This window comes from Scyliorhinus canicula, chromosome 8 (assembly GCF_902713615.1).
Source record: "Scyliorhinus canicula chromosome 8, sScyCan1.1, whole genome shotgun sequence".
NCBI lineage: Eukaryota > Metazoa > Chordata > Chondrichthyes > Carcharhiniformes > Scyliorhinidae > Scyliorhinus > Scyliorhinus canicula.
In genome coordinates this window covers 84,586,219-84,613,504 of record NC_052153.1, presented here as the reverse complement: position 1 = coordinate 84,613,504, position 27,286 = coordinate 84,586,219, and the positions used below count along the sequence as shown (strand labels likewise).

Genomic DNA, 27,286 nt, shown 5'->3' with positions numbered 1-27,286 from the left:
AGGTTGGTACGGGTTAAAAAGGGGTCAGGAGTGGCCATCTCTGGTAGCGATTGTTGTGAGACACTTACTTGCTGGCGGCTGCTGTCCCAAACCTCTCCTCTCTCTCATTCAAGGTCTTCTTTGGCAAAAGCTGGTCGAGATGCTGGTCCAGAGAGGAGGGCTGGTCAAGAAGAACGAACTAAGTGTGGGACCTGTCTTTTATAGGTCCTAAGGCTTCGCCCCCTTTTGGGTGGACCCTCTACCTGCTCGGAATCGATTGGGTCTCTTCCCAATCGATTTGTTTGAATCCCCCCAATACTGAGGCTATCTCTCGGCTACTGGGCGGGCCTTCAGGTGCTTTGTTTTCGAACCCCGCTGGTGCCAGGGTGGCTGGTTTCCCATACACTGTTGCAATCACTTCTCTATTTGTGTCCATTGTCCCTGGGATCGTTCCATTGCTATGTTAACTATCCCGGAGAGTGCCTCATTAGTATGCGGAATGTTCGTTTCGGTGCTGTCTGCTCTCTTAGCAGACAGAATACACATTGGCTTGGTGCAGCCTGCTTGTGCTGCAAACATTGTCCATTTTAACCTGCAAGCTTTGCGTTCCTCCATTTTGTATTGAGGGAATGGCCAATTTCGGTGGCTACAGGTATTAAAAACAAGGGTGACACCAAGTCCGGAGGTGGCGATTTTCGGGATGTCGGAAGATCCGGGAATCCAGGAGGAGAAAGAGGCAGATGTTATGGCCTTTGCTTCCCTGGTGGCCCGGAGGCGGTTATTATTAGCTTGCAGGGACTCAAAGCCCCCGAAGTTGGAGGCCTGGCTATCTGACATGGCTTGCTTTCTCTGTTTGTAGAAAATCAAGTTCGCCTTGAGAGGGTCACTGTTAGGGTCACCCAGAGGTGGCAACCGTTCGTCGACTTCTTTGCAGAAAATTAAATGTCAGCAGAAGGGGGAGGGGGGGTTAGTTTAGATTAGAGTAGGGGGGTTAATAAAGGTGGGACCTGTAAAGGAGGAAGCAGGCTTTTTGCACTATGTTTATAGACTTATGTATGTTGTTTATTTTGTCATTGTTGTAAAACCAAAAATATCTCAATAAAATGTTTATTTTTTTAACGTGGTATCCCTTTGACCCCCTTGTTATTGAGCTTTTGCAGCCTTGTCAGGGGTCCAACTTCCCTCCCCTCAATCTTCCCTCTGCCTTCCACTGTTAAGTCTTCTTCATCCACCCCTTTGCCCCTCTGCTTGACCCCGCGCAGCCCCCTCACCTCCTTGCAACAGTCTCCTTCCACATTGCCCCCCCCTCATCTTCGTCAGACCATATCCACCCCTTGTACTCCAACTTTGGTTGAACTTTGGACCTTTGTAGCGGTGGCTGCACGAGTCCCTTACCACAGTCCTGTGAAGACAGTGGTGTGTGGCACCAGGGGGAAGAAGACCACTCTGCTCCTCAGCCGCAGGAACACGGCGCTGAATTTATGCCAGCAGATTACCGACTCATTGGCTCATGCTAGATTCTCCCCTCCCACCAAACCTACTGTGGACAGGATGGGAGAATTCTGCCCACAGATATATTGAAATATATATTTATTAATTTTTTTTGATTGACAAGGTCAATGGAAGAGAGATAGTAAGGAATCTACTTTTTGATTTACATCTGATTCAAATATTTCTTTCTATGTCTATTCTGAGGTTGTCACTAAACAGGTTGCCCTTCTCATCTCCTTGTAATAATTACCGCTTCTCTCACCAAACTAAAAGTAGATCTACTGTTACACTCAAGAATAACGTTCAGCATCTGGTCACAATGCTCTAGATTGTTATCTGGAGGAATTCTTTTTTTATAAATTTCGAGTACCCAATTACTTTTTTTCCAATTTAAGGGCAATTTAGTGTGGCCAATCCGCCTACCCTGCGTATCTTTGGACTGTGGGGGTGAGACCCACGCAGACACTGGGAGAATGTGCAAATTCCACAGACAGTGACCCAGGGCTGGGATCGAACCTGGGTCCTCGGCAGTAGTGCTAACCACTGCGCTACGGTGCTGCCCGATCTAGAGGGCTAATAACACAGAATTCAAATGTGCAATTTAAACCACATTTTGTCAAAAGATGATAGCTACCAAATTTTCCAAGATTGAAATAAATCTACCTATTAAAGTGGAATAAAATTTGGTGTTTGGTATTTGCAGACACCAAAAGATGAGTTTTCTAAATAATAACTTGGAGTAGGAGCATGTGCTCACTTTCCTCTAGCTTTTTCTGGTGCCAATAGTATAACAAGACTCTTGGTCAAACTAAAACCATGTACAAGGATGTTAGAACTTCTTAATTTCGTAGTTAATAGCTCATATTTTTCCTACCTGGAAGCCATTGCTTTGGTATTTTCTTTCTTCTTTTCTTCTTCTTCTTCAGCATCATCACTATCATCCGTTAATTTATGACGAAGAACCTCATCATGCTCTTCAAGATGTCCCACTAACATCTGACTGCGTGTTCGAAAGCCTGCCACAACCCTATCAAGAGCGTATGAAGGGGGACTTGTGTGCACCTGATCAGCAAGAGCAAGTATTACATATCTTTACAGGTTCTGATGCCTCAATATATTGCAGATCCTACCGCCAGAGTTAACACATAGAGTTATCTATGTGACAGGTCCTTAGTGGAAGGCTTATTATTGTACAATTGGTGCATAGGTTGATGTTAATGAAAAGACAACACTATACTCAAATGGAATTTTTTTTAAAGGCAAATCAATATGGCCATATACCTTAATGAAAGTGAGTTTTAAGAGTTTTATCCAATAAATTCACATTAACTCAAACTTTTAAGCTGGCAAGATGCATACTGATTATACTGAATAATTGCATCATCTCACTAAAACTTGTAAAAGTACCAGTAGTGGACCTGTGAACATGGATTCGGAGGGATAAATTTAACATTTTCATGCCCAATCATGAACATTACAGACAGCTGCTAAATTTACCACGGCCTTTTTTAAAGTGGCATAGTCATATGAGGTTTTAGCACCCATTTGTGAAATTTCTTAAGACTGGTGCATCACGTGCTACAAATGCTCATAGTGGTTTTTAGTATTCCGGAGTAGCCTAATCAGCAGTTCTTCCACTGATTGTTGCAGGCGGTGAAAAGAAAAATCAGTAAATTTAAAATAAAACTTACCTTTTATTATGTAGAACCAGGGAGAAGAAGCTCTTATCTTGATCCCAAAGTACTACCATTACCGGTCTACAATCAGACCACCTCCCTTCCTCCTCTTCAACCTATTCCTCAGGACTTACCTGCCACCAAGTTAACCAGCTAATATTCTATTGGCCTCAAATACCCTTGTTCAGGTATGTGTTGGAATTGAGAATCCCATTCATTCTGCACCCAAATGTTAAGCTCACAGGATGTACTTTTTTAAAAAATATTTTTTATTCTCCTCCTTTTTCACATTTTCTCCCAAATTTACACCTACCAACAATAAACAATAATCAGTAACAAATATGTCAATCCCCATATCGATAACAATGATCCCATCCTCCCACCAAACCCCTAACATTAGCCCGCATGTTCACATAAACAAATGACAAAAAGGAATTAGGGATCACCCATAGTCGCCAATAACACAAACAGCCCCCCTCCCCCAAACCTTCCCACCCACACGCCCCAACTAATGTTCGATGTTATCCAGTTCTTGAAAGTGCATAATTAACAATGTCCATGAATTGTAGAACCCCTCCATCCTTCCCCTCAGTTCAAGCTTAACCTTCTCAAGAGTCAAGAATTCCAACAGGTCCCGCCAGGGCACAGGGTGGAGAGGTTGCTCTCCAATCTATCAGGATCCGCCTTCGGGCGATCAACAAGGCGAAGGCTGCAACATCTGCCTCCGCACCCGTTTCCAACCCTGGCTGGTCCGACACCCCGAATATGGCCGCCCGAGGGCCCGGGTCCAGTTTCACATGCACCACTTTAGAAATTTAAAAACCTCCTTCCAGTAATCCTCTAGCTTTGGACAGGACCAAAACATCTGAACGTGATTTGCCCCCCCCCCCCAATCCCAAACTGCTCCAGAACTGCCATCAAGTACCCCCAATCTACCCGGTCAAATGCCTTCTCAGCGACCAATGCCACAACCACCTCTGTTACCTTCCCCTTTGCCGGTGCCATAACGACGTTCAACCCTTCTAACGTTCGAAAAGAGCTGCCTCCCTCTCACGAACCCCGTCTGATCTTCACCTATCACCTTCGGGAGACACTCCTCCAGCCTACCCGCCAGTACCTTCGCCAATACTTTTGCGTCCACATTCAGAAGTGATATTTCAGGCAGGACATGCTGAGGACATCACAAGATTTCGAAAAGGCACAGATCCATCAGTGTGAAGGAATTAGCCAAAAGTGGAGATCATGAGACTTTTGATGCACTCACAGTACAATAAATTTTATAGAGCAACGTTATTTCAATCCCTTATATTGTCAAGATATCCACTTGTCTAAACCAGATGCCCAATGAAGACTTCTCACCTATTAAAATAAAACTATAGAAAAAAAACAATGGCTAGAAAGAGTGTCAAAGACTATTGAAAAAGGTGGAAAAGCACTTACAAATGATTGTCATTGCACCCCAAATGTAAATTTAGATTTGAGTTGGGTGGAATGTGTACCATGATGGGTCACCTCACTTTACCGCGCAGTACAGCAGAAAAGGGTAAGTTTTCATTTTTGCGGGACCATCAGGAGCTGCAGTGCTCCTTTAGGATCCACATGAATAACGTGGGTAGCTCACATCCCATATTCGCCCACACCCCATTCATATATTATGCCAACTGGCACAGAATGAGCTGCAGTGAGGCCAACTGTTTACTGAGAATGTGGTAATGAGGTCCATCCCTCAAAATGTATCAGGTTTCCTGTTAGTGGAAAACAATCAGCATTCTATTGTTGATTCCATCTGTTTATTATTAAAAACAGGGATGGAAGTCATATTCACTATGGATGGGGTGGTAAACTGGAAATAGCAGAGCAGCCTCTTGTTACCCTGTCCAATTCTTTGTTCCAGTGAAGTCAATGGAAGGAAAGTTGGGCAAGACGTACAACGGGTGACTGGTGGAAGTGAATCAACACAGAGTGAAAATGATCCAGACTCTTTCTATTTTTATTTCACCTAAATATAATCAGGTCACATCTAAGCTTTAGTCATATGGAAATATCATTTTCTCTTTCTAAACACATACCTTTCTGGAGTCTGTGCTGGGTGTAGCTTGACTGGATTGTATTACATTGAAGGACTTAAGGTGGATATTGGATAATGGCACACTGTGAGGTCTTCTTGCTGTGGTCACAGTTAAATCTATTCCTTCTGAACCTCGGCTATGAATTGAAACTTCGTCAGTTTTAAGGAGCTGTACTTTTTCCTGGAGTTGATCCATAATAAGTTGTTGTTCCACTATTTTGTCATTCTGTAAATGTAGGATTAAAAATAAAATAGCAAAAACCAAAATGTACCAAAGCAATCCTAGTTTTCTAATTATTTTCTCATAGATTTTTAAATGAATATTTTCTCATAGTTTTCTATCGGATATCTGGTGATATTTCTTGACTAAAATAGTCAGAATCATCTGCCTGAATCATGATTGAGTAAATCAGCAAGAATTACATAAGTACACTGTGGGTCCCCCAATTTCCCCTTCCCCAGTGGGAAATCAACTATTCTCCACTCACTTGTCATCCTCAAACCAGTGAAGGCTAAGATTGTAAAATGTTCTATGTGAAGGACAACAAGGGCAATTGATATCTTACTTATTTCTCTTAGCTTTCAGATCAAACAATGTGGGGCATAAACCATAAATTATAAAACCACTGTCAACAACACTGAGGGCGCGATTCTCCCAGACAGGGAGAAATCGTAAGGCTGGCGTCAAATCCGGGCGGGTTTGACGCCAGCCTCCCCCTCCCCGACCGGCAACCGATTCTGGTCCCCGGTCGGGGCTAGTATGCCGCGGCCGTGAACTCCGGCATCGCGGGCTTAACGAAATTCGTTAAGCCCGCTTGCCAGAGTTTGCGCCGGCTGACGCATCACATGACGTCAGCCGCGCATGCGCGGATTGGAAGACTCCAACCCGCGCATGCGCGGATGACGTCATCGTGCATGCGCGGGCCGGGATGCCCCTCAGCCGCCCCGCAAATGGATACAGTGGGGCGGCGGAAGGATAAAGAGTGCGCGGGAATCGGACCCGCTGCCCGTGATCAGTGCCCACCGATCGCGGGCCCATGGCACCCTTGGCATGGCCGTGGTACTGCCGTGCCAATCGGTGCCATGGTTGGCAAGATCGGGACTTTACGGCCGTTTTTACGAACGGCCAGACCAGGTGTGTTTGCCGTTCGTAAAAACGGCCGTAAAGGGCTTGGAACTCGGCCCATCGGCCAGCTGAGAATCGCTGCTCGCCGTAAAAAAACGGCGGCAGCGATTCGTGTCGGGAGTCGGGCATGGGGGGGGGGGGGGGGGGGGGGGGGGGGGGGGGGGGGGGGGGGAGAATACCGGGAGGGCGTCGGACTAGCGTGGCCGTAAAAATTTACGAACCCCGCTATTCTCCGCACCGTCGTGAGTGCGGAGAATTGCGCCCTGAGTCTCATCATTGGCCTGGAGATTAAAAAGTAACAAGTTGCATATTTTCTCATTATTTTCATTGCCTTATTCTTTATATATTTCCCTCATTGTACAAATCAATGACCCTACATCTATATGCTAATAAATTGACTGTGATGCATTTTCAGATGTACTGTTGGTGAGAAAGCTGCTGTATAAATGCAAGTCATTTCTTTCTTTCCCTATCTCATGAGAAACTATTCAAGGTCAACAACTGAGTGTGCAAAATTCAATAGCACAAGAGACAGTAGCCTGCTCATAGGAACTACTTTCCCAAACTTAGAATTAAAATGTCCCAATGTAAAACCCACATTGCAGTTATACCAAGAGTCTGATACTTGCAGTTCAGCCTTTAGATGTGTGCATTACAAGCCATTCAGGGATCATGTTCACACCGAATGCAATAGGTAGATGGTTGACAGAGCAAAAAACCTTCACAAAGAGTGGAAATATGTCTGCTTTCCCGTTTGATGTTTTGTATGATTTCATTATCAAATCATGGGATGTTGTTAATGCACCAAGTGTCATCAGATCATTCAAAAAATGTGGAATATCCAATTCAGTGGATGGAGAGAAAGAAGATTTGTTGTGATTGGGTGATGCAGAAATGAAAGTGCAACATCTGATCCAGAGCGAATCCTTACAATGATGCTATGGTCAAAGTGATTTAATGAATTCCATGAACCCTTTGGTTGAATGCTGAAGACAATCAATTTGACGGTTTCAAAATGCTTTGAATGTGGTTGAAGGTATCTTTGTACAATTAATTCACTAATTGAATTGTGCCACGTTAATTTAGTATGAATTACCTGTGTTATGTTTTTTCTCACATTTCAAAATGGCAACCACCAACACCCAAAACGGTTGTTCACATTTCATACTTGGGAGTGTAATTCAACTCCCTTTTTGGAGGAATCTTTTGGAGGCTTCATAGGCCAGCTTATGTGCCATGATCTGTAAATGCTCATGAAATTCTGAACCCTGATGAAAGCAGCTGGAGTTATGGTGTAGTAATCCACGGGAGGCAGGAGTTCCGTCACGACACCAATATTTATTTACAATAACGATATTACAGGAGCAGCTACAAACAGTGCTGCTGGCAGTCCTGTCAACTTAAGACTGGCTCACAAAGCCTACACAGGTGATTATATGGGCCCCCTCAATGAGCTATCATTGAGGGAGCTCATACTCCAATTGGCCAACCAATAAAGCCAATTGGAGTTCATTACACCCCTCCCCCCAAGGTCCGAGGAATTCCTGCCAGCTGGCATTCCTCTGAGCTTCTTCCTGCTACTCATGTCTGGGTCTGTCACCTCTGTGTCGTCCGCCGGCTCGTTCTCCGACGTGGGCGGGGTGCACCTTATAGGTGCCCGTCTTTTCCTTGACGACCTCCTTGGAAGTTGTTCTTCCTCCTCCTTGGGGAGAGGTGCCGCGGCAGCCTCGTCGAGCATATCCATCTCCGACTCTGAGGACTGGATGACGGGGTCTGGAGAAATTGCTCGGGGCTGGGGTGTGGGTATCCTTTCCGTCTGGGCTATCCCAGCTTGAGGCAGCCCTGCTTCGCCTGCCTCCAGGTGTGGTTCCGCTGCCCTTATTTGGTTTAGGTGTTTCTTCAGCACCTTACCTCCTATTGAAACCTCATAGGATATGGGCCCTGTTTGGGACTCTACCGTGCCTTTGACCCACGTTGGTCCATTCCCATAATTCTTGACCCAAACTGGTGCCCCCACCTGGAAATGTCTCTGCTGCCGACTATTATCATGCCCCCTGCGTTGGGCCTCCTGTTGTTTCTCCACTTTCCCCGTTAAATTTGGGAAAAGGAGACTCAACCTCGTTCGCAGCCGCCTTCCCATTAAGAGTTCAGCTGGCGGTATGCCCGTTGTGGAATGCGGTGTGGTCCTGTAATCAAACAGCCAACGGGAGAGCTTTGTGTCCATTGACGCTACCGGCTGCTTCTTGAGTCCCGTTTTAAGTGTCTGGACCGCTCTCTCTGCCAGGCCGTTGGTCGCTGGATGGTAAGGGGCCGTTTTGATGTGACGACTCCGTTTTCCTTCAGGAATTTCCCAAATTCCCCACTTGTGAATGCCGTTCCGTTGTCCGACACCAATACCTCCGGAAGTCCATGTGTTGCAAACGAGGCCCTGAGCTTTTCAATTGTCGATGCTGTGCTTGCCGTGTTTACCTGGTGGACGTCCAACCATTTGGACTGGGCGTCCACTATCACCAAAAACATTGAGCCCATGAAAGGGCCGGCGTGGTCAATATGCAGGCGGGTCCACGGTCTGCCTGGCCATTCCCACGGGTGCAGTGGCGCCACTGGTGCCACTCTTTGCCCCTGTTGGCACTCCTGGCACCAACGTACCAAGGCTGCTATGTCTGTGTCCAAACCTGGCCACCAAACGTAGCTTCGAGCTAGCATCTTCATTTTAGACACCCCTGGGTGTCCGTGATGTAACTCGGTTAAGACTGCCTGACGGCCCTGAGTTGGGACAATTACTCGGGCTCCCCATAATAGGATACCGTCTTCTACGGTTATTTGGTCCCTTCTGCTCCAGTATGGGTGCATCTGGGGCTCCACTGGTCTTTCCAGTTCCCCTGTTAGCAGTAAATGCTTCATCTTGGCTAAAACTGGGTCTTTTTGCGTCCACAACCGAATATGTTGTGCGTCTACTGGTAGGGTGTCCAAAAAATGTAGACTCATTACTGTCTCCTCTACTTTTGGTATTTGCGGCGGAGTGTCCGGAAGGGGAAGTCTGCTCAAAGCATCTGCATTTGCTACTCACGTTCCTGGTCTGTGCTCCAGAACGTATCTATACGCCGCCAGTGGCAACGCCCAGCGTTGGATCCTAGCTGATGCAATCGGGGGTATTGACTTGTCTTCTTTTAATAACCCTAATAACGGCTTATGGTCCGTCACTATGGTGAATTTCCGCCCGTACAGATACTGGTGAAATTTTTTTACTGCGAATATCACCGCCAGTCCTTCCTTCTCGATTTGGGCGTACTTCCTCTCCGCCATCGCCACGGTCCTCAAAGCATAGGCTATTGGCCGTTCTTCCCCATTCCTTCCTCTATGGGCTAAGACGGCTCCTACCCCATAGGGGGATGCATCACAAGTGACCACCAACTCCTTCCTTGGGTCATAATGCTCTAGGACATTTTCGGATGACAGCTGTTCCTTAATGTCCCTAACTGCTCGGTTTTGGCGGGTGGACCATTTCCATTCTTGCCCCTTTTTTAGTAGCTGGTGGAGGGGTTCGAGGATGGACGCCCTATTTTCTATAAATTTTCCATAATAGGTTACCAACCCTAGAAATGATCGTAACTCCTGGACCGTGGTGGGAGCTGGGGCTTCTTTTATTGCCCTTACTCGGTCTTCTAATGGGTGTAAACCCAACTCGTTTACTTTATATCCCAGGTACGTCACTTGTGGGGCCAGAAAAACACATTTTTCCCTTTTTAGCCGTACGCCTGCCTTTGCGAAACGCCTGAGCACTTCCTCCAGGTTCCTTAAGTGTTCCCTGTTTGTCCTACCCGTGATTAAGACATCGTCCAAATAAATCGCCACCTGCGGTAGTCCCTGCAGAATATTTTCCATCGTACGCTGGAATATAGCGCAGGCTGATGAAACTCCGAAAGGTAGCCTAGTATAACGAAAAAGGCCCTTCAGGGTGTTGATCGTAGCGAACTTCTGGGAGCCCTTGTCCAGTTTTAACTGCAGGTAGGCGTGGCTCATGTCCAGTTTCGTGAACAAAAGCCCACCTGCCAATTTGGCATATAGGTCGTCTATTTTCGGGATTGGGTATTTGTCCAGCAGTGCGTATTTGTTTACTGTCTGTTTGAAATCTCCACAGAGACGTATCGAGCCGTCTGGCTTCAAAATTGTTACCACCGGCGCTGCCCATTCCGAAAACTGTACTGGCCTGATAATGCCGTCGCGCCATAACCTTTCTATTTTGTCATCTACTTTCTTCCTTAATGCAAAAGGTACCGGCCTGGCCTTACAAAATTTCGGAAGGGCTTCTGGGTCCACGTGCAAAGTTGCTTTGGCGCCTATGATTTCCCCCCAAACCTTCCTGGAAGATCTCCGGGTATTTTTGGAGTACTCCACTCAACTGCCCGCTTCCACTCTGGAAAATTTTCATCCAATCTAATTTTAGGTCTTTCAGCCAGTTCCGTCCAATTAAGCTCAGTCCGGAGCCCTCTACTATAGTCAACGGTAATCTGAGCAATTGTTTTTCATATTCCACGGGTACATGAGTCGTGCCTAGAACTTCCAGGGTTCCCCCGTGTAGGTTTTAAGTTTCGTCAATGTTTTTGTTAGGGTTAGTGGCTGGAGTCCATCTTTGATTTTTCTAAATGCTGCCACTCCCATTACTGATACGGCCGCACCCGTGTCTATTTCCATTATTGTCGGCCGCCCGTTCACCCGTGGGGTAATCCTAATGGGTTCTGCTTTCTTCGTTGCAATATTATATAATTGTTCCCCTTCAGAGGAGGATGGGGGGTCTAGGTTCTATACTTCCCTGCGTCCCCACCTGCTATTCCTCTTTTGCCACCTCCTTCTAGGGTTTCTGTCGTTGTTACCCCACTCTGTCTGGTGCCAGAAACGGTCCTTCTCTATTGGGGGAGCCTCAGCCGGTATTTCCCTCTGTCTCCAGTTAGTCCTGGCAGACTTGGGGGCAGTTCTGGGGTTTTCCTTTTTCCCTCTATTCCTCAGGTTTTTCCTGAGGACGGCAATCTGGTAGCAGGACCCGCTGTGGTAGTCCTTCTCACAGGTATCTACCTCCATTGGCGTGCCCTGTAGTTCCTGCGCCCCACTTGCTGCCTTTTCTAGGGACAGTGCGAGCTGTAACGCCTGCCTGCAGTCTAGCTCCGTTTCCGCCAACAGGCGTTTCTGTGTTGTGAGGCCGTTTATACCACACACTAACCGGTCCCGAAGCATTTCATTTAGCATCAGGCCGAACTCACATTTTTCCGCCAGCCTTCTTAGGCGGGTCAAGAAATTCGTGACTGACTCCCTGTCTTCCCGCTTCGCTGTGTAGAATCTGTACCTACGCAAAATGAGGGGTGGTTTTGGGTCGTAGTGCTCTTTCACCAATTCCGTTACTTCTTGGAAAGTTTTCGTGTCCGGCGTATCGGGATAAGTCAGACTACGTATAATGGCGAAAGCTGAGGGTCCGCACGCCGACAGCAGGATAAGCCGTCTCCTTTCGTCCGTCAGTATATCATTTGCCCGGAAGAAGTAACACATTCTCTCCACATACTGGGACCAGTCCTCAATAGCCGGGTCGAATGGCTCTAACCTTCCAAAACACGGCATTTTTAAAATGGCGAGGCTTACCCTCCGAGTGCGGCAGCTGGTCTCCGCAAAATTCTTAGTTTACCTTGTCGCCACTGTAGTAATCCATGGGAGGCAGGAGTTCCGTCACCACATCAATATTTATTTACAATAACGATATTACAGGAGCAGCTACAAACAGTGCTGCTAGCAGTCCATCAACTTAAGACTGGCTCACAAAGCCTACACAGGTGATTATATGGGCCCCCTCAATGAGCTATCATTGAGGGAGCTCATACTCCAATTGGCCAACCAATAAAGCCAATTGGAGTTCATTACATATGGAAAATTTCTGTAGGCAAAATTCTGGGTGCGATTCTCCCGATCGGAGACAAACTAACCCCATCAGCAGGAAAACCGGAGTGAGCTCAGTGTTCCTCTCAATGGCACTTTTACCCTCAATCGGGTTTTCAGTGCCATTCCATGGCACACTGACGTGTTCACTGGACCCAAGAGGAGCAGAACCTAATCTGACAGGTCCAGCTCCTCATCTCAGAATGCTGCTGCAGCGTCCCCTCACCCCTTCAGTCCCACCCCTCAGCCTTTGTTCTGAGCACCTAGAAGCTCTTGAGAACAAAGAGACATAGACACTTAAACTAAAACTGCAGTTAGAAAGACAGCTGTTCCCTGAGCGACAGGGTGGCTCAGTGGCTAGCACAGCTGCCTCATGGCGCCGAGGACCCAGGTACGATCCCGGCCCCGGGTCACTGTCCGTGTGGAGTTTGCACATTCTCCCCGTGTCTGTGGGAGGTCTCACCTCCACAACCCAAAGATGTGCAGGCTAGATGGATTGGCTATGCTAAATTGCCCTTAAATTGGAAAAAAAAAGAATTGGGCACATCAAATTAAAAAAAAAGAAAGACAGCTGTTCCTCTGAGTTAATGAAACCCTGCAGGGCTATGTAAATAAACAATCTTAAAACCCTCTTTGAAACTTCCTGGACTGGTCAATCAGAAAGCTTGTGAAAGTCAATGGTTTGTGAAATTGAATGTAAACAATGCAGTTCAAAACTCTTCGGCATCAAGGCATACAAACAGATAAGAAAAAGTCAAAGGGCAATGAAATTGACTTTGAAAAAACTAATGCAAAGGTTTCCACCACATTAAAGGGAATACCTTTACCTTCATCTCACAGTTCTTTGAGCTTGACATATGACAAACAGTTTAAATGGTTTGGGGTAGAATAATAGAATGACAGAATCCACTGTGCAGAAGGAGGCTATTCGGCCGATCGAGTCTGCACCGGCTCTTGGAAAGAACACCCTACTTAAGCCCATGCCTCCACCTGATCCCCGTAACCCAGTAACCCCACCTAACCTTTTTGGACACGAAGTGCAATCTATCATGGCCAATCCACCGAACCTGCACATCTTTGGGCTGTGAGAGGAAACCAGAGCACCCCCAGGAAACCCACGCACACACAGGGAGAACATGCAGACTCCGCACAGACAGTGCCCAAGCTGGGAATCGAACCTGCGACCCTGGTGCTGTGAAGCAACTCTGCTAACCACTGCGCTACCGACTTTATTATCACGGTGCTATATTTTTGAGATACTGACAAACGTCCACAGGGTTTAAAGGCTGCAGATGGAAAGAGTAGGAAAATAACCTTCATTTTAGGAAAGACCCATGAGACCCTCCAATTCAGCACAAGCCCCTTCAACTCCCACCTCCCATGAAGGCCCCAATTATACACCGTGGAGGCATTTGTAGGGGGGGGGGGACTGCCCCCCTTGCCATCCCTTGGACTGCAAACTACTTGTTTCTCATGATTTGCACCAATTCACACACCAGCAGGACTCCTGGCTGAAGGCGGGGGGGGGAGGGGGGGGGGGGGGGGGGGGGGGGGAGGGGGGGGGGGGGGGGAGGGGGGGGGGGGGGGTCCGGCTGGGAAACTCATCAGGGACAACAGAAAGCTCGCAGGGCCGGCTGGTAGATTTGCAATGGCGGGCTTCCAGGCAGGGGTCTGTCATGAGAATGTCACTTTAAGAAATGTTTGTCTGCTCAAGTTACTGCAGTGGTGTCAGAGTGTGGGTGGAGCTGGCTGTCTGTCAGCTTTTAGTTTCACTTTGAGAAAAGCTTGGGTGTGTCTGTGTTTTCTGGTTTGGTTTCAGTGTTGGAGTTGGAGCTGCAGCTGCAGAGTTGTTCTCTCTGCCATGTAAAGATTATCTCTTGATCATTTGCTGAATTCACAGTGATAACTGTTCTCAGTAGTGAACTTAAACCTGACGTGCTTCTGTTCACAGGTTTTCTTTTTATGTCTAATGGATGTTAAAAGGAAAGTTTAAGGATTACTTAGTATTGTATTCTTTGAGGGTTGTATTTGAATTGATGGTTGCTAGAAGTTTAATGATTACTTAGTGTTGTATTCTTTGGGGGTTGTATTTGAATTGATGGTTGCTAAGATGTTTACTGTGTTTTAAAAAGGTTGACTTGAGTTAATAGAATAAACATTGTTTTGCTTTAAAAAATACTTTTCGATTTCTGCTGTACCACACCTGGAGAGTAGGCCGTGTGCTCCACATACCACAATCTAGTAAAAGTTGTGGGTCAGGTGAACTCCATGATGCACTTTGGGGTTCTCTAAACCGTGGCCCATAACAGGTCTCTGTAATGAGGGCTTCCAGGCAGGGGTTCCTGTTATTGGGGGCTTCCAGGCAGGAATCTGTAATGGGGAGGGGGGGATTTCCAGGCAACTCTGAAATGGGAGGGGGGGGGGGGGGGGTCCCTCTTATGGGAAGTCTCTGGTGGGCTATTGGAAGGATTTGCATTGTGGGGAGAGTGCGGCCTTCCAATGGACTTCGGCGACAACTCCCTAAAAAAGTTACACCCTTGGCCCACTGTGCCAGGGTGTGTTGGGTAATATCTGCCCCAATTCTTATCCACGTGAATCCTGGTCCTTTATGCAGTGTTGGAGAATCTAATGCCCACCCCGTTAATAGGAAGCAAATGGGGCAATTAGTCCTATTTGCATCCTCCCGCTGGCACGTGGCTTGAACCTTGACCTGCTGCCAGCTGCGGACCAGAGCATCGGAACGGGATCAGAGTCCGAAAACGCTGGATTCTCCATCGTATCAGGACCTCCGCTACCGGTGGTGCAAAATCCCCATCCCCAGTCTAATTTTGGTTCGCTGTCTCACAAAGTAGCAGATGCTAACTTGTTTCCCAGGAGATGCAGAAGTAAAAATCAACTGGCGTTTAAGGTTTTTTGGTCTCCTTACTTGAGAAAGGACGTACTGGCATTGGAGGGTGTGCAGAGGAGATTCACTAGGTTAATCCCAGAGCTGAAGGGGTTGGATGACGAGGAGAGGTTGAGTAGACTGGGACTGTACTTGTTGGAATTTAGAAGGATGAGGGGGGATCTTATAGAAACATTTAAAATTATGAAGGGAATAGATAGGATAGATGCGGGCAGGTTGTTTCCACTGGTGGGTGAAAGCAGAACTAGGGGACATAGCCTCAAAATAAGGGGAAGTAGATTTAGGACTGAGTTTAGGAGGAACTTCTTCACCCAAAGGGTTGTGAATCTATGGAATTCCTTGTCCAGTGAAGCAGTTGAGGCTCCTTCATTAAATGTTTTTAAGGTAAAGATAGATAGTTTTTTGAAGAATAAAGGGATTAAGGGTTATGGTGTTCGGGCCGGAAAGTGGAGCTGAGTCCACAAAAGATCAGCCATGATCTCATTGAATGGCGGAGCAGGCTCGAGGGGCCAGATGGCCTACTCCTGCTCCTAGTTCTTATGTTCTTATGTTCTAAGGTTCAGCATTGTGACTTTTGACTTATCAAACTGTTTAAAGCATCAATCTGGTTTACCAGACTGATTCCAGGGATGGCGTGACTGTCGTATGAGGAGATTGACTAGGTTGGGATTGTTCTCGCTGGAGCTCAGAAGAATGAGGGAGAATCTCATACAGACTTATAAAGTTTTAACGGGACTAGACAGGGTAGATGCAGGGAAGATGTTACCAATGATGGGTGTGTCCAGAACTAGGGGGCCACAGTATGAGGATTCCAGGTAAACCATTTCGGACAGATATAAGGAGACATTTCTTCACACAGAGTGGTGAGCCTGTGGAATTCATTCCCACAGGAAGTAGTTGATGCTAAAACTTTGAATATATTCAAGAGGCGGCTAGATATAGCACTTGGAGAGAATGGGATCAAAGGCTATGGGGAGAAAGCAGGATTAGGCTATTGAGTTGGATGATCAGCCATGATCGTGATGAATGTCGGAGCAGGCTCGAAGGCCCAAAAGGCCTCCGTCTGCTCCTATCTTCTATGTATCTATGTACCAACCTTTACTTTGCCTAAAGCAGAAATTATTTAGGTGTGTAGAAAATAATTGATTCATTAATTTAATCACGTAACTGAAGCAGTACAGTATTAAACTCAGAAAATGCCGGAAATACTCAGTAGGTCTGGTAGCACCTGTGGAGAGAAATAATATTAGCATCTCAAGTCAATGGCTTTTTAACTTAAATTTTTTTTGTTGTTTAGCCTTAACTTTTGATTTGGTTTCTCTCTCTACAGATGCTGCCAGACCAGCTGTGTGTTTCCATTGAGTTTTTGTTCCTGATTCCCAGCATTTGCAAAATTTTGATTCCATACAATAAAAACTTACTTGAATGTGACACCTTTCTTGGAATTCTGTTAAAGCTGACAAATATTCTTCCTTTTCCTGTTCCAATGCTAGTATTTGCTCTAATGAATTCTTCAGCTCAGCTGTTTTTTGACGGAATAATTCCTCATCTGTGGCTACTGCATCCTGAGGAAGATAATTAATCAGTAAAAATAATTTACTGCAAATATCACCCATAGCACAATGAAGGCTGCACAGAGAATCTAATAGATACTAATTATTATTTGACAAATTATTATTTGAGACGAAAAATTACATGAAAGCAAGAAATAAATTAATAAAATAATTTCCAAATTTTACATGTATGGAAAAACCTCATTAATTTTTCTATTTCGCCTGGGCCAAACACAGTGATAAAAGTACTTCATTAAAGTTATTTCCCAGTTGACAATTAGCAACTTACTTGTATTATTAACTAAAATTAACTATTGAACGAATCATCAGACTGAGCTGTAGAGCAGAGCAGGAGAGCAGAAAGCATCACTTAAACGAAAGATGGGATAAATGAGTCATAAATAAATACAAAGGTTGGAATTTTCCACTCCGCGACCACGTCCTGTGGCAAGGACGGAAGTCAGACTGAGCTGTAGCGCAGAGCAGGAGAGCGTGCAGAATCATAAGACTGAACTGTGGAGCAGAGCAGGAGAGCGTGCAGAATCATCAGACTGAGCTGTGGAGCAGAGCAGGGGAGCACACAGAATCATCAGACTGAGCTGTGGAGCAGAGCAGGGGAGCACGCAGAATCATCAGACTGAGCTGTAGCGCAGAGCAGGAGAGCGTGCAGAATCATAAGACTGAACTGTGGAACAGAGCAGGAGAGCATGCCGAATCATTAAACTGAGCTGTGAAACAGAGCAGGAGAGCATGCAGAATCATCAGACAGCTGTAGAGCAGAGCAGGAGAGCACGCAGAATCATCAGACTGAGCTGTAGAGCAGAGCAGGAGAGCACACAGAATCATCAGGCTGAGCTGTAGAGCATAGAACATAGAACATTACAGCGCAGTACAGGCCCTTCGGCCCACGATGTTGCGCCGTCCTGTGAAACCCCTCTAAAGTCCCTCTACACTATTCCCTTATCGTCCATATGCCTTTCCAATGACCATTTGAATGCGTTTAGTGTTGGCGAGTCCACTACTGTTGCAGGCAGGACATTCCACGCCCTTACTACTCTCTGAGTAAAGAACCTACCTCTGACATCTGTCCTATATCTATCTCCCCTCAATTTAAAGCTATGTCCCCTCGTGCTGGACATCACCATCCGAGGAAAAAGGCTCTCACTGTCCACCCTATCTAATCCTCTGATCATCTTGTATGCCTCAATTAAGTCACCTCTTAACCTTCTTCTCTCTAACGAAAACAGCCTCAAGTCCTTCAGCCTTTCCTCATATGATCTCCCCTCCATACCAGGCAACATTCTTGTAAATCTCCTCTGTACCCTTTCCAATGCTTCCACATCCTTCCTATAATGTGGCGACCAGAACTGCACACAATACTCCAAATGCGGCCGCACCAGAGTTTTGTACAACTGCAACATGACCTCATGGCTCCGAAACTCAATTCCTCTACCAATAAAAGCTAACACACCGTACGCCTTCTTAAAAACCCTCTCAACCTAGGTGGCAACTTTCTGGGATCTATGGACATGGACACCGAGATCTCTCTGCTCGTCCACATTACCAAGAATCTTACCATTAGCCCAGTACTCTGCCTTTCTGTTATTCCTTCCAAAATGAATCACCTCACACTTTTCTGCATTAAACTCCATTTGCCACCTGTCAGCCCAGCTCTGCAGCTTATCTATGTCCCTCTGTAACTTGTAACATCCTTCTGCACTGTCCACAACTCCACCGACTTTAGTGTCATCTGCAAATTTACTCACCCATCCTTCTACGCCCTCCTCCAGGTCATTTATAAAAATGACAAACAGCAACGGCCCCTATACAGATCCTTGTGGCACACCACTAGTAACTGGACACCAGTCAGAGCATTTCCCATCAACCACCACTCTTTGTCTTCTATCAGCTAGCCAATTTCTGATCCAAACTGTTAAATCACCCTGAAGCCCATGCCTCTGTATTTTCTGCAATAGCCTACCGTGGGGAACCTTATCAAACGCTTTACTGAAATCCATATACACTACATCAACTGCTTTACCCTCATTGACCTGTTTGGTCACCTTCTCGAAGAACTCAATGAGGTTTGTGAGGCACGACCTACCCTTCACAAAACCATGTTGACTATCTCTAATCAAATTATTCCTTTCCAGATGATTATACATCCTATCTCTTATAAACCTTTCCAAGACTTTTCCCACAACAGAAGTAAGGCTCACTGGCCTATAGTTACCGGGGTTATCTCTACTCCCCTTCTTGTACAACGGGACAACATTTGCTATCCTCCAGTCCTCTGGCACTATTCCTGTAGACAAAGATGACTTAAAGATCAAAGCCAAAGGCTCAGCAATCTCCTCCCTAGCTTCCCAGAGAATCCTAGGATAAATCCCATCCGGCCCAGGGGACTTATCTATTTTCACACTTCCAGAATCGCTAACACCTCCTCCTTATGAACCTCAAGCCCTTCTAGTCCAGTAGCCTGTATCTCAGTATTCTCCTCGACAACTTTGTCTTTTTCCTGCGTGAATTCTGACGCAAAATACTCATTTAGCACCTCTCCTATCTCCTCGGACTCCACGCACAACTTCCCACTACTGTCCTTGACTGGCCCTACTCTTACCTTAGTCATTCTTTTATTCCTGACATACCTATAGAAAGCTTTAGGGTTATCCTTGATCCTACCTGCCAAAGACTTCTCATGTCCTCGCTTGGCTCTTCTTAGCTCTCTCTTTAGAGCCTTCCTAGCTAACTTGTAACTCTCAAGCGACCCAACTGAACCATCACGTCTCATCTTCACATAAGCCTCCTTCTTCCTCTTGACAAGTGATTCAACTGCTTTAGTAACCCATGGTTCCCTCACTCAACCACTTCCTCCCTGCCTAACAGGTACATACTTATCAAGGACACACAGTAGCTGTTCCTTGAGCATGCTCCACATTTCCATTGTGTCCATCCCCTGCAGTTTTCCTCTCCAGGCGATGCATCCTAAGTCTTGCCTCATCGCATCATAATTGCCTTTCCCCCAGCAATAACTCTTGCCCTGCGGTTTATACCTATCCCTTTCCATCGTTAAAGTAAACGCAGAGCAGGAGAGCACGCAGAATCGTCAGACTGAGCTGTAGAGCAGAGCAGGAGAATACGCAGAATTATCAGACTGAGCTGTAGAGCAGAGCAGGAGAGCACGCAGAATCATCAGACTGAGCTGTAGAGCAGAGCAGGAGAGTACGCAGAATCATCAGACTGAGCCATCAAGCAGAGCAGGAGAGCGTGCAGAATCATCAGACTGAGCTGTAGAGCAGAGCAGGAGAATATGCAGAATCATCAGACTGAGCCATCGAGCAGAGCAGGAGAGCGTGCAGAATCATCAGACTGAGCTGTAGAGCAGAGCAGGAGAGCACACAGAATCATCAGACTGAGCCATCGAGCAGAGCAGGAGAGCACGCCGAATCATCAGACTGAGCTGTGGAGCAGAGCAGGAGAGCACGCCGAATCATCAGACTGAGCTGTGGAGCAGAGCAGGAAAGCACGGCGAATCATCAGACTGAGCTGTAGAGCAGAGCAGGAGAGCACGTCGAATCATCAGACTGAGCTGTAGAGCAGAGCAGGAGAGCATGCAGAATCATCAGACTGAGCCATCGAGCAGAGCAGGAGAGCGTGCAGAATCATCAGACTGAGCTGTAGAGCAGAGCAGGAGAGCACACCGAATCATCAGACTGAGCTGTGGAGCAGAGCAGGAGAGCACGTCGAATCATCAGACTGAGCTGTGGAGCAGAGCAGGAGAGCGTGCAGAATCATCAGACTGAGCTGTGGAGCAGAGCAGGAGAGCACGCCGAATCATGCGCTGCCCTGATCATTAATTACGCAGCTGTGAGGTTTGCGTCGAGTCTTGTGGCAGGGCAGGCATATGCTTGCCCCACCATCATGTCTGGGCGCCATATCTAAAAGGCATTCTTCATGCTAAGACTTTCGGGGGCCGAAAATGTCTGTGAGAAGGCAGCAAGTGCTGGGCCCATGCTTTAGTGATGCTTCCCTGGGGAATTTCCGCAAGGCTGTCGAGGAAAGGCGTGATGTCCTCTTTCCAAAGGATGGCAGCAGGAGGCCCCCTAGTCTGAACACTGTGGCCTGGGATGAGGTCAACATGGCGGTCATCTACTGCAGTGCAGCAAATGGATAAATGATCTCATCTTCTCTGCTGGGGTAAGAGAACTTTCTACTCACTCCACACTCACATCACCACTCATTTTATGATCCTGTGTTTATCATCTCCTGTGGTCCTCTCCAGTGGTGGAGGCAGTGTTTACTTGCCATGAAGTCCTAAAATATTCCTCGACGGGTTCAACCACATTTGCGAAATTGATTATCTGAAAATTCCCACAGGCGGGGTGGAAGGTTTGATGGAGCATAAGATTCCAGTCTGCTGGGGTTTTCTCCTTCTCAATTGTGGAATAGAACATAGAACAGTACAGCACAGAACAGGCCCTTCGGCCCTCAATGTTGTGCCGAGCCATGATCACCCTACTCAAACCCACGTATCCACCCTATACCCGTAACCCAACAACCCCCCCCCCCAACCTTACATTTATTAGGACACTACGGGCAATTTAGCATGGCCAATCCACCTAACCCGCACATCTTTGGACTGTGGGAGGAAACCGGAGCACCCGGAGGAAACCCACGCACACAGGGGGAGGACGTGCAGACTCCACACAGACAGTGACCCAGCCGGGAAATAAAAGCTGATTTTCCCACTTTCTCAATGCAATCCTCCAAACGTGGGATAGGACAAGAGTCCATTCTTGTAACTGCATTAACCTTTCTATAGTCCACACACAACCATTGGGTGTCATCTGGTTTTGGTACCATCACTATGGGCGAGCTCTATTGGCTGCAACCCACTTCAATTATGCCATTTTTAATCATACTCTCAAGCTTTTTGTTAACCTGTGCCAATTTTAAAGGATTAAGTCTGTCTGGATGTTGTTTCATTGGAACAGCCTTTCCCACATCTACATCATGTATAGCCATTTTAGTACTTCCCAATTTATCTCCACAAACTTGCCCATGTGATATCAATAACTCTTTCAGGTCAGATCGTATTTCCTCTGGAAGGTAACTCAACAATTCATCCCAATTTTTAAGAACATCCTAATTTTCCAATTTAATTTGAGGTATGTCAAATTCACAGTCATCTGGATTTGGTTCGTCACTTTGAGTTAGAATCATTAAAATCTTCTTTTTCGCTCCTTCCCTTTCAAAGTACTTTTTAAGCATATTCACATGACACACTCGGTGAGTCTTCCTTCTATCTGTCGTTTTTACCACATAATTCACCTCACTCAATTTCCTTTCAATCTGATAAGGTCCACAAAACCTTGCTTTTAAAGGCTCACCTACCACTGGTAACAATACTAAAACTTTATCGCCACTGGCAAAACTACGAACTTTGGATTTCTTGTCCGCTACATGTTTCATCACATGTTGTGCAACTTTTAAATGCTGTCTAGCCAATTCACCTGCTCTATTTAATCGTTCCCTAAAATTTGACACGTATTCAATAATGTAATTTCCGATTTCTCAACTCACCAATTTTTCCTTAATCAATTTAAGTGCTCTTCTTACCTCATAACCAAAAATTAGTTCAAAAGGGCTGAATTTGGTTGACTCATTATGTGCATCCCTAATTGCAAATAGTAGGAATGGAATTCCTTTATCCCAATCCTCTGGATAATAGCGACAATAAGCCCTCAACATTGTCTTTAATGTCTGATGCCACCTTTCTAACGCTCCCTGTGATTCTGGATGGTATGCAGTTGATTTAAATTGTTTTATTCCTAAACTATCCATAACTTCTTTGAATAACCTTGAGGTAAAATTTGATCCTGCAATATTACGTACTGGAATGGCCTCTGGAAACCTAATGAACACATCCATTATCATCAAAAGGTATTGATTCCACTTTTTGTTTTAGGAAGTGGTCATACGCAATCAATTAGGACCCTCGTAAAAGGTTCTTCAAATGCTGGAATGGGTATCAAGGGCTCTAATTTTATCACTTCTTGAGGTTTCCCCATCACATGACATGTGTAACATGATTGACAAAATTTAACTACATCTTTATGTAGTCCAGGCCAATAAAAATGTTTTTGGATTTTAGCTTGAGTTTTCCTTATCCCCAAATGACCTCCCACTGATACCTCATGTGCAACTTGCAACACCTCCTTTCTATACCCTACCAGCAATACTACTTGAACTTCTGCCCACTTTTCATCCGCCTGCATATGTAAAGGTCTCCATTTTCTCATCAAGACATCAGTTTTACAGTAATAACACTTTGGTATCCACTCAGATTCCTCTTTCGTGTATGCTTTCTGATCCATCCATTTTATTCTACATCTTTCTGTTGTAACTCCGCCAATTTTCCTGAACTAAAAATATCCGCCTCATCCTCCAACCATTCTTTTCCAACCATCTGATCAAAAATCCTTTCTGATAATTGCACTTCAACTTCATCTTCACCCGGATTTCCCCTCTTGTCTTAACCTGTGAATTTGCGACCTTGTTACTACACAATCCGGAAAAATCCAAGGATACCCGTCCTTCAACACTTCAGTTGTCTGATTTTCCCCTGGCTTATCAACCACAGTAGGCATCACTCCCACCTGTGATCCAGCTATATCATTACCCAAGATAAACTGTATTCCTGGACAAGATAGTTTCTCTATTACTCCTAATACCACTTCACCACTCTTCACTGGACTTTCCAACCTTACCTTATATAATGGAACACTACTCTTCTCACCCTGAATTACACATATTACCACCTTTTCTGGCAATATTCTTCCCAAACTACATAACTCCTCATCTCTTACCATTAAAGATTGACTAGCTCCCGTATCTCTTAAAATTGTGACTTCTTTACCTGTTCCTCCTGATACACATGAGTAAACTTTACCCACACAATTAAATTGTTTAAAGAAATCTGGCACCTTTTATCAATCACTTCTTGATCAGGCTGTATAATCTTTTGCACCTCCTTCGCTTCACTTGGGCTTTCCTTTACCACTTTAACAAACCCCACTGTCTCATCCTGTTTTACCACATCAGCCTTCCCAGTGCTTTTCTTCAACCACCAACACCGTGACTTTACATGGCCTAGTTTATTACAGTGAAAACATTTGAAACTTTTCATTTCTTTTCCACCCTGCTGGATTTCTTTTTTAATCTGAGGTACACTCTTCTTATTATCTCCCATCAGATCACTTTTACCTTTACCACTTGAGTATTTCTCATATCCCCAGTTTCTATCCCTCACAGGCTGAAACTGATGTTGGAAACCAAGCTTTGATTTATGAACTGATTCATAATCATCTGCCATTTCTGCTGCTAATCTCGCAGTTTTAACCCTCTGCTCTTCCACAAGTTCTCACTACATCAGGAATTGAATTTTTAAACTCTTCCAAAAGTATAATTTCTCTGAGAGCTTCATACGTTTTGTCTATTTTCAAAGTCCTTGTCCACCTATCAAAATTACTCTGTTTGAGCCTTTCAAACTCCACGTATGTTTGACCAAATTCTTTCCTTAAATTTCTAAACCTTTGTCTGTAGGCTTCAGGCACTAGTTCATATGCACCCAAGGTGGATTTTTTCACCTCCTCATACGTACCAGATACCTTCTCCGGTAGTGATACAAACACTTCACCAGCCCTACCTACCAGCTTTGTTTGAATCAGTAATACCCACATGTCCTGTGGCCATTTCATTTGTTTAGCTACCTTCTCAAATGAAATGAAAAAGGCTTCTACCTCCTTCTCATCAAACCTTGGCAATGCTTGGACATATTTAAATGGATCCCCACCAAGCCTTTGACTATCCTCATCACGATCCTCCAACTGTATGTTCTCTTTGCGTCTGCCAATTTTAACTGACTGTTATGTTTCATAGCCATTTTCTGAAGTTCAAATTCTCTCTTTTTCCCTTTCCTCTGTCTCTTTACTTTTCCTATCTCTTTCTTTGTTTCTTTTCTCTCTCCTTTTCTTTTTCCCTGATCTGTTTCTCCCCTTCTCTTTCCCTGATCTGTATCTCCCTTTCTCTTTCTTTTTCTCTCATTACATATTCAAGCTACTTTAATTCTTTCTCATGTTCAAGTTGCTTAATCTAAATTCACACGCTCGCATCTCTCTCATATGCACACACATGCTCACGTCTCCCTCTCTCATTCACACACACACTCACACACTCACGTCCCCCTCTCTCTCATTTACACACACGCTCACGTCTTCCTCTCTCATATTCACACACACGCTCACCTTGCTCTCACATTCACACATTCACAAACACTCACCCTCACACACACAAAAGCACACCCACAGCCCTCTCAGAGATCTGAACAGTCCCCCAAGCTCCTTTTTCAAGGCTTGAACCAAGCCCCTTTTCCTTTCTTTAAAGACCCGATCTCCACATGCCCTCATCCCATGCATTTCAGAGACCGGAACCTCCATCCACCTTTCCTTAGGCCAGTACCCTCTCCCACTTGCCTGATGCCAGAACCCCCACCCCTTTCCTGAGGCCAGGAACCACCACTTACTTTCCCAAGGCCCAGAATCCCGCCCCCATCAAGGGAACCCCTGGTTTAGAATATTAATTCCTTCCTAATATAGCCATCTAAGATGGACACTGGGCTACAAAATGGAGAACTGCTAAGACTGCAGGGAAAAACAGTCATAGTGAGAACAAGCAGCTTGCAGAAGACTGTTTTGCATTCTGCACGTACAGAAACCAGTTTCTGGCCAGGTGCAGAGTTTCAGCCAAAGGTGCAAATGGGAAACAGATCTGCATAGTAATGAGGTGATCCAGATCCAGACCCCGGACAATAGAAACATTTAAGTATCAATGGATACTTTTCCATAGACGCCCAGACAGAATGGCGCCAAAGCAACCAACACAAAGAGCTGTAGGGACCGCCCCACCCATCGAGGAACGACCCTCAGATTGGGGAGTTTGAAAGATATCGATTGGGAGAGACCCAATCGATACCTGGCAGGTGAAAGAACCCGCCCCAAGGGGCACGGACTTCTAGGACCTATAAGAGTAGGTCCCGCACATGGTTCGGTCTGTTTGCTCCGGCCCAGGTCTGCTGTTTTGCTCCGGCCCAGACCTGTTACATCGCATCCTGACTCCAGTTTCATCACCGGCCGTTGAGCATCAGCCATCGAACTGTAAGTGCCAACACAACGATCGCTACGTGATCCAGACCTTGCTAGCCTTGACAACTTTGCGAATCAGAAGGTTGCAGACCAAGAACGGGACGAAGGCCTTGTTCCCTGACCTTGCCTGTTCCTGTCTAGATAAGTATTTAGTTGTTTAGTATTAGAAGTAAGTTAGTCTCTTTAGCGTATGCATGTGTATTTATTATATTTGTTATAATAAACACCAATCATTTGGACTTACTAATCGGTGTACGGATTTATTACTTTGAACCTGACCTTGATATACTTGTGACGGTGTCTCAATACGGCACCTGGCGACTCCGAGCATAATTACACATACAGAGCCATAGTAGTGTTAAGCACACGGCCTTTAAACGGAGGCGTGTTAATCACACTCCAGTAAAACGAGCAACACTAGGTAATATTTAGTCAATGTTGCTTTTAGTTGGTTTGTTACAGTAAAAGTATTAAAACGTGAAATCCTTTGCAAATCATGCAAATCCTTTATAGTTAGCCAATGGGAATTCATATATCTTATTTAAAGTTATTACCCCATGTGGATCATAACACAGTCCCGACATCAGTCTGGAGTTGTTTAACATTTATGGCTGATTTTGTGGATTTTCTTGCCCTCTTCACACAATTATCTCCATGCCATTAACTATCATTTAAAAATTATCTGATTCAACATATATTAGTAATTACCATTTATCATTTTTAATGGGAGGAATAATGCTGGAATGCTGATCTTAATATCGGGCACACGCATCTCTCTCACATTCACACTCGTTCGTCTCTGTCTCACATTCACACGCACATGTCTCTGTCTGATATTCAGAGGTCACCTCTTGAATTCCCCATGAAAGCCATTTTTTCCTCATGGCTACGTTTTTGACAACAGGGCTCAGCCTCATGGCTCTTTTCTTTCCAACCTTGAGCTCGCGAATGCCTTTCCTGTATCTCAGTAATATATGAATCTTCAATGAGTGTCTTATTTATTCCAATAATTTCCTTTAAAATGCATGCTCTAAGCTTGATGTTTCATTCAGAACTTTTCAAATTTGTCTTTCGAGATTGAGGTACAACTTGCTACATTACACCTGATAAATCCATTATTTTACACAGAGGTGAAGTTAGATGAATTGTAAAGTTGCCAGTATCTGTTTAATCACCTTTATTGGGTATGGGCACCATATTGGCCTTATGTAATCTACTCGTATCTACCAATGTTATGTGACTTGCTTAAAATATGTCCATGCTTAAAATATCCTCCTTAATTATCATAGCACTTTGGAGCAAATTTTGGCCTAGTTATTGCACAGTAACAGTTACAAAACATCAGCCTTTATTAAAGAATTTT

General features: G+C 45.3%; 1 protein-coding gene across 2 annotated transcripts in view; it reads right to left on the bottom strand.

Annotated features, from left to right (window-relative positions):
• LOC119970367 (kinesin-like protein KIF27) overlaps positions 1-27,286 on the bottom strand; it is a 144,880-nt gene that overhangs the window by 94,875 nt on the left and 22,719 nt on the right. For both annotated transcript variants that reach the window (XM_038804869.1, XM_038804871.1), the window contains 3 exons: positions 16,589-16,732; positions 5,216-5,440; positions 2,345-2,532 (listed from right to left, as the gene is read on the bottom strand). In XM_038804869.1, the coding sequence (XP_038660797.1) occupies positions 2,345-2,532; positions 5,216-5,440; positions 16,589-16,732 (557 nt within the window). The remainder of the gene's footprint in view (positions 1-2,344; positions 2,533-5,215; positions 5,441-16,588; positions 16,733-27,286) is intronic.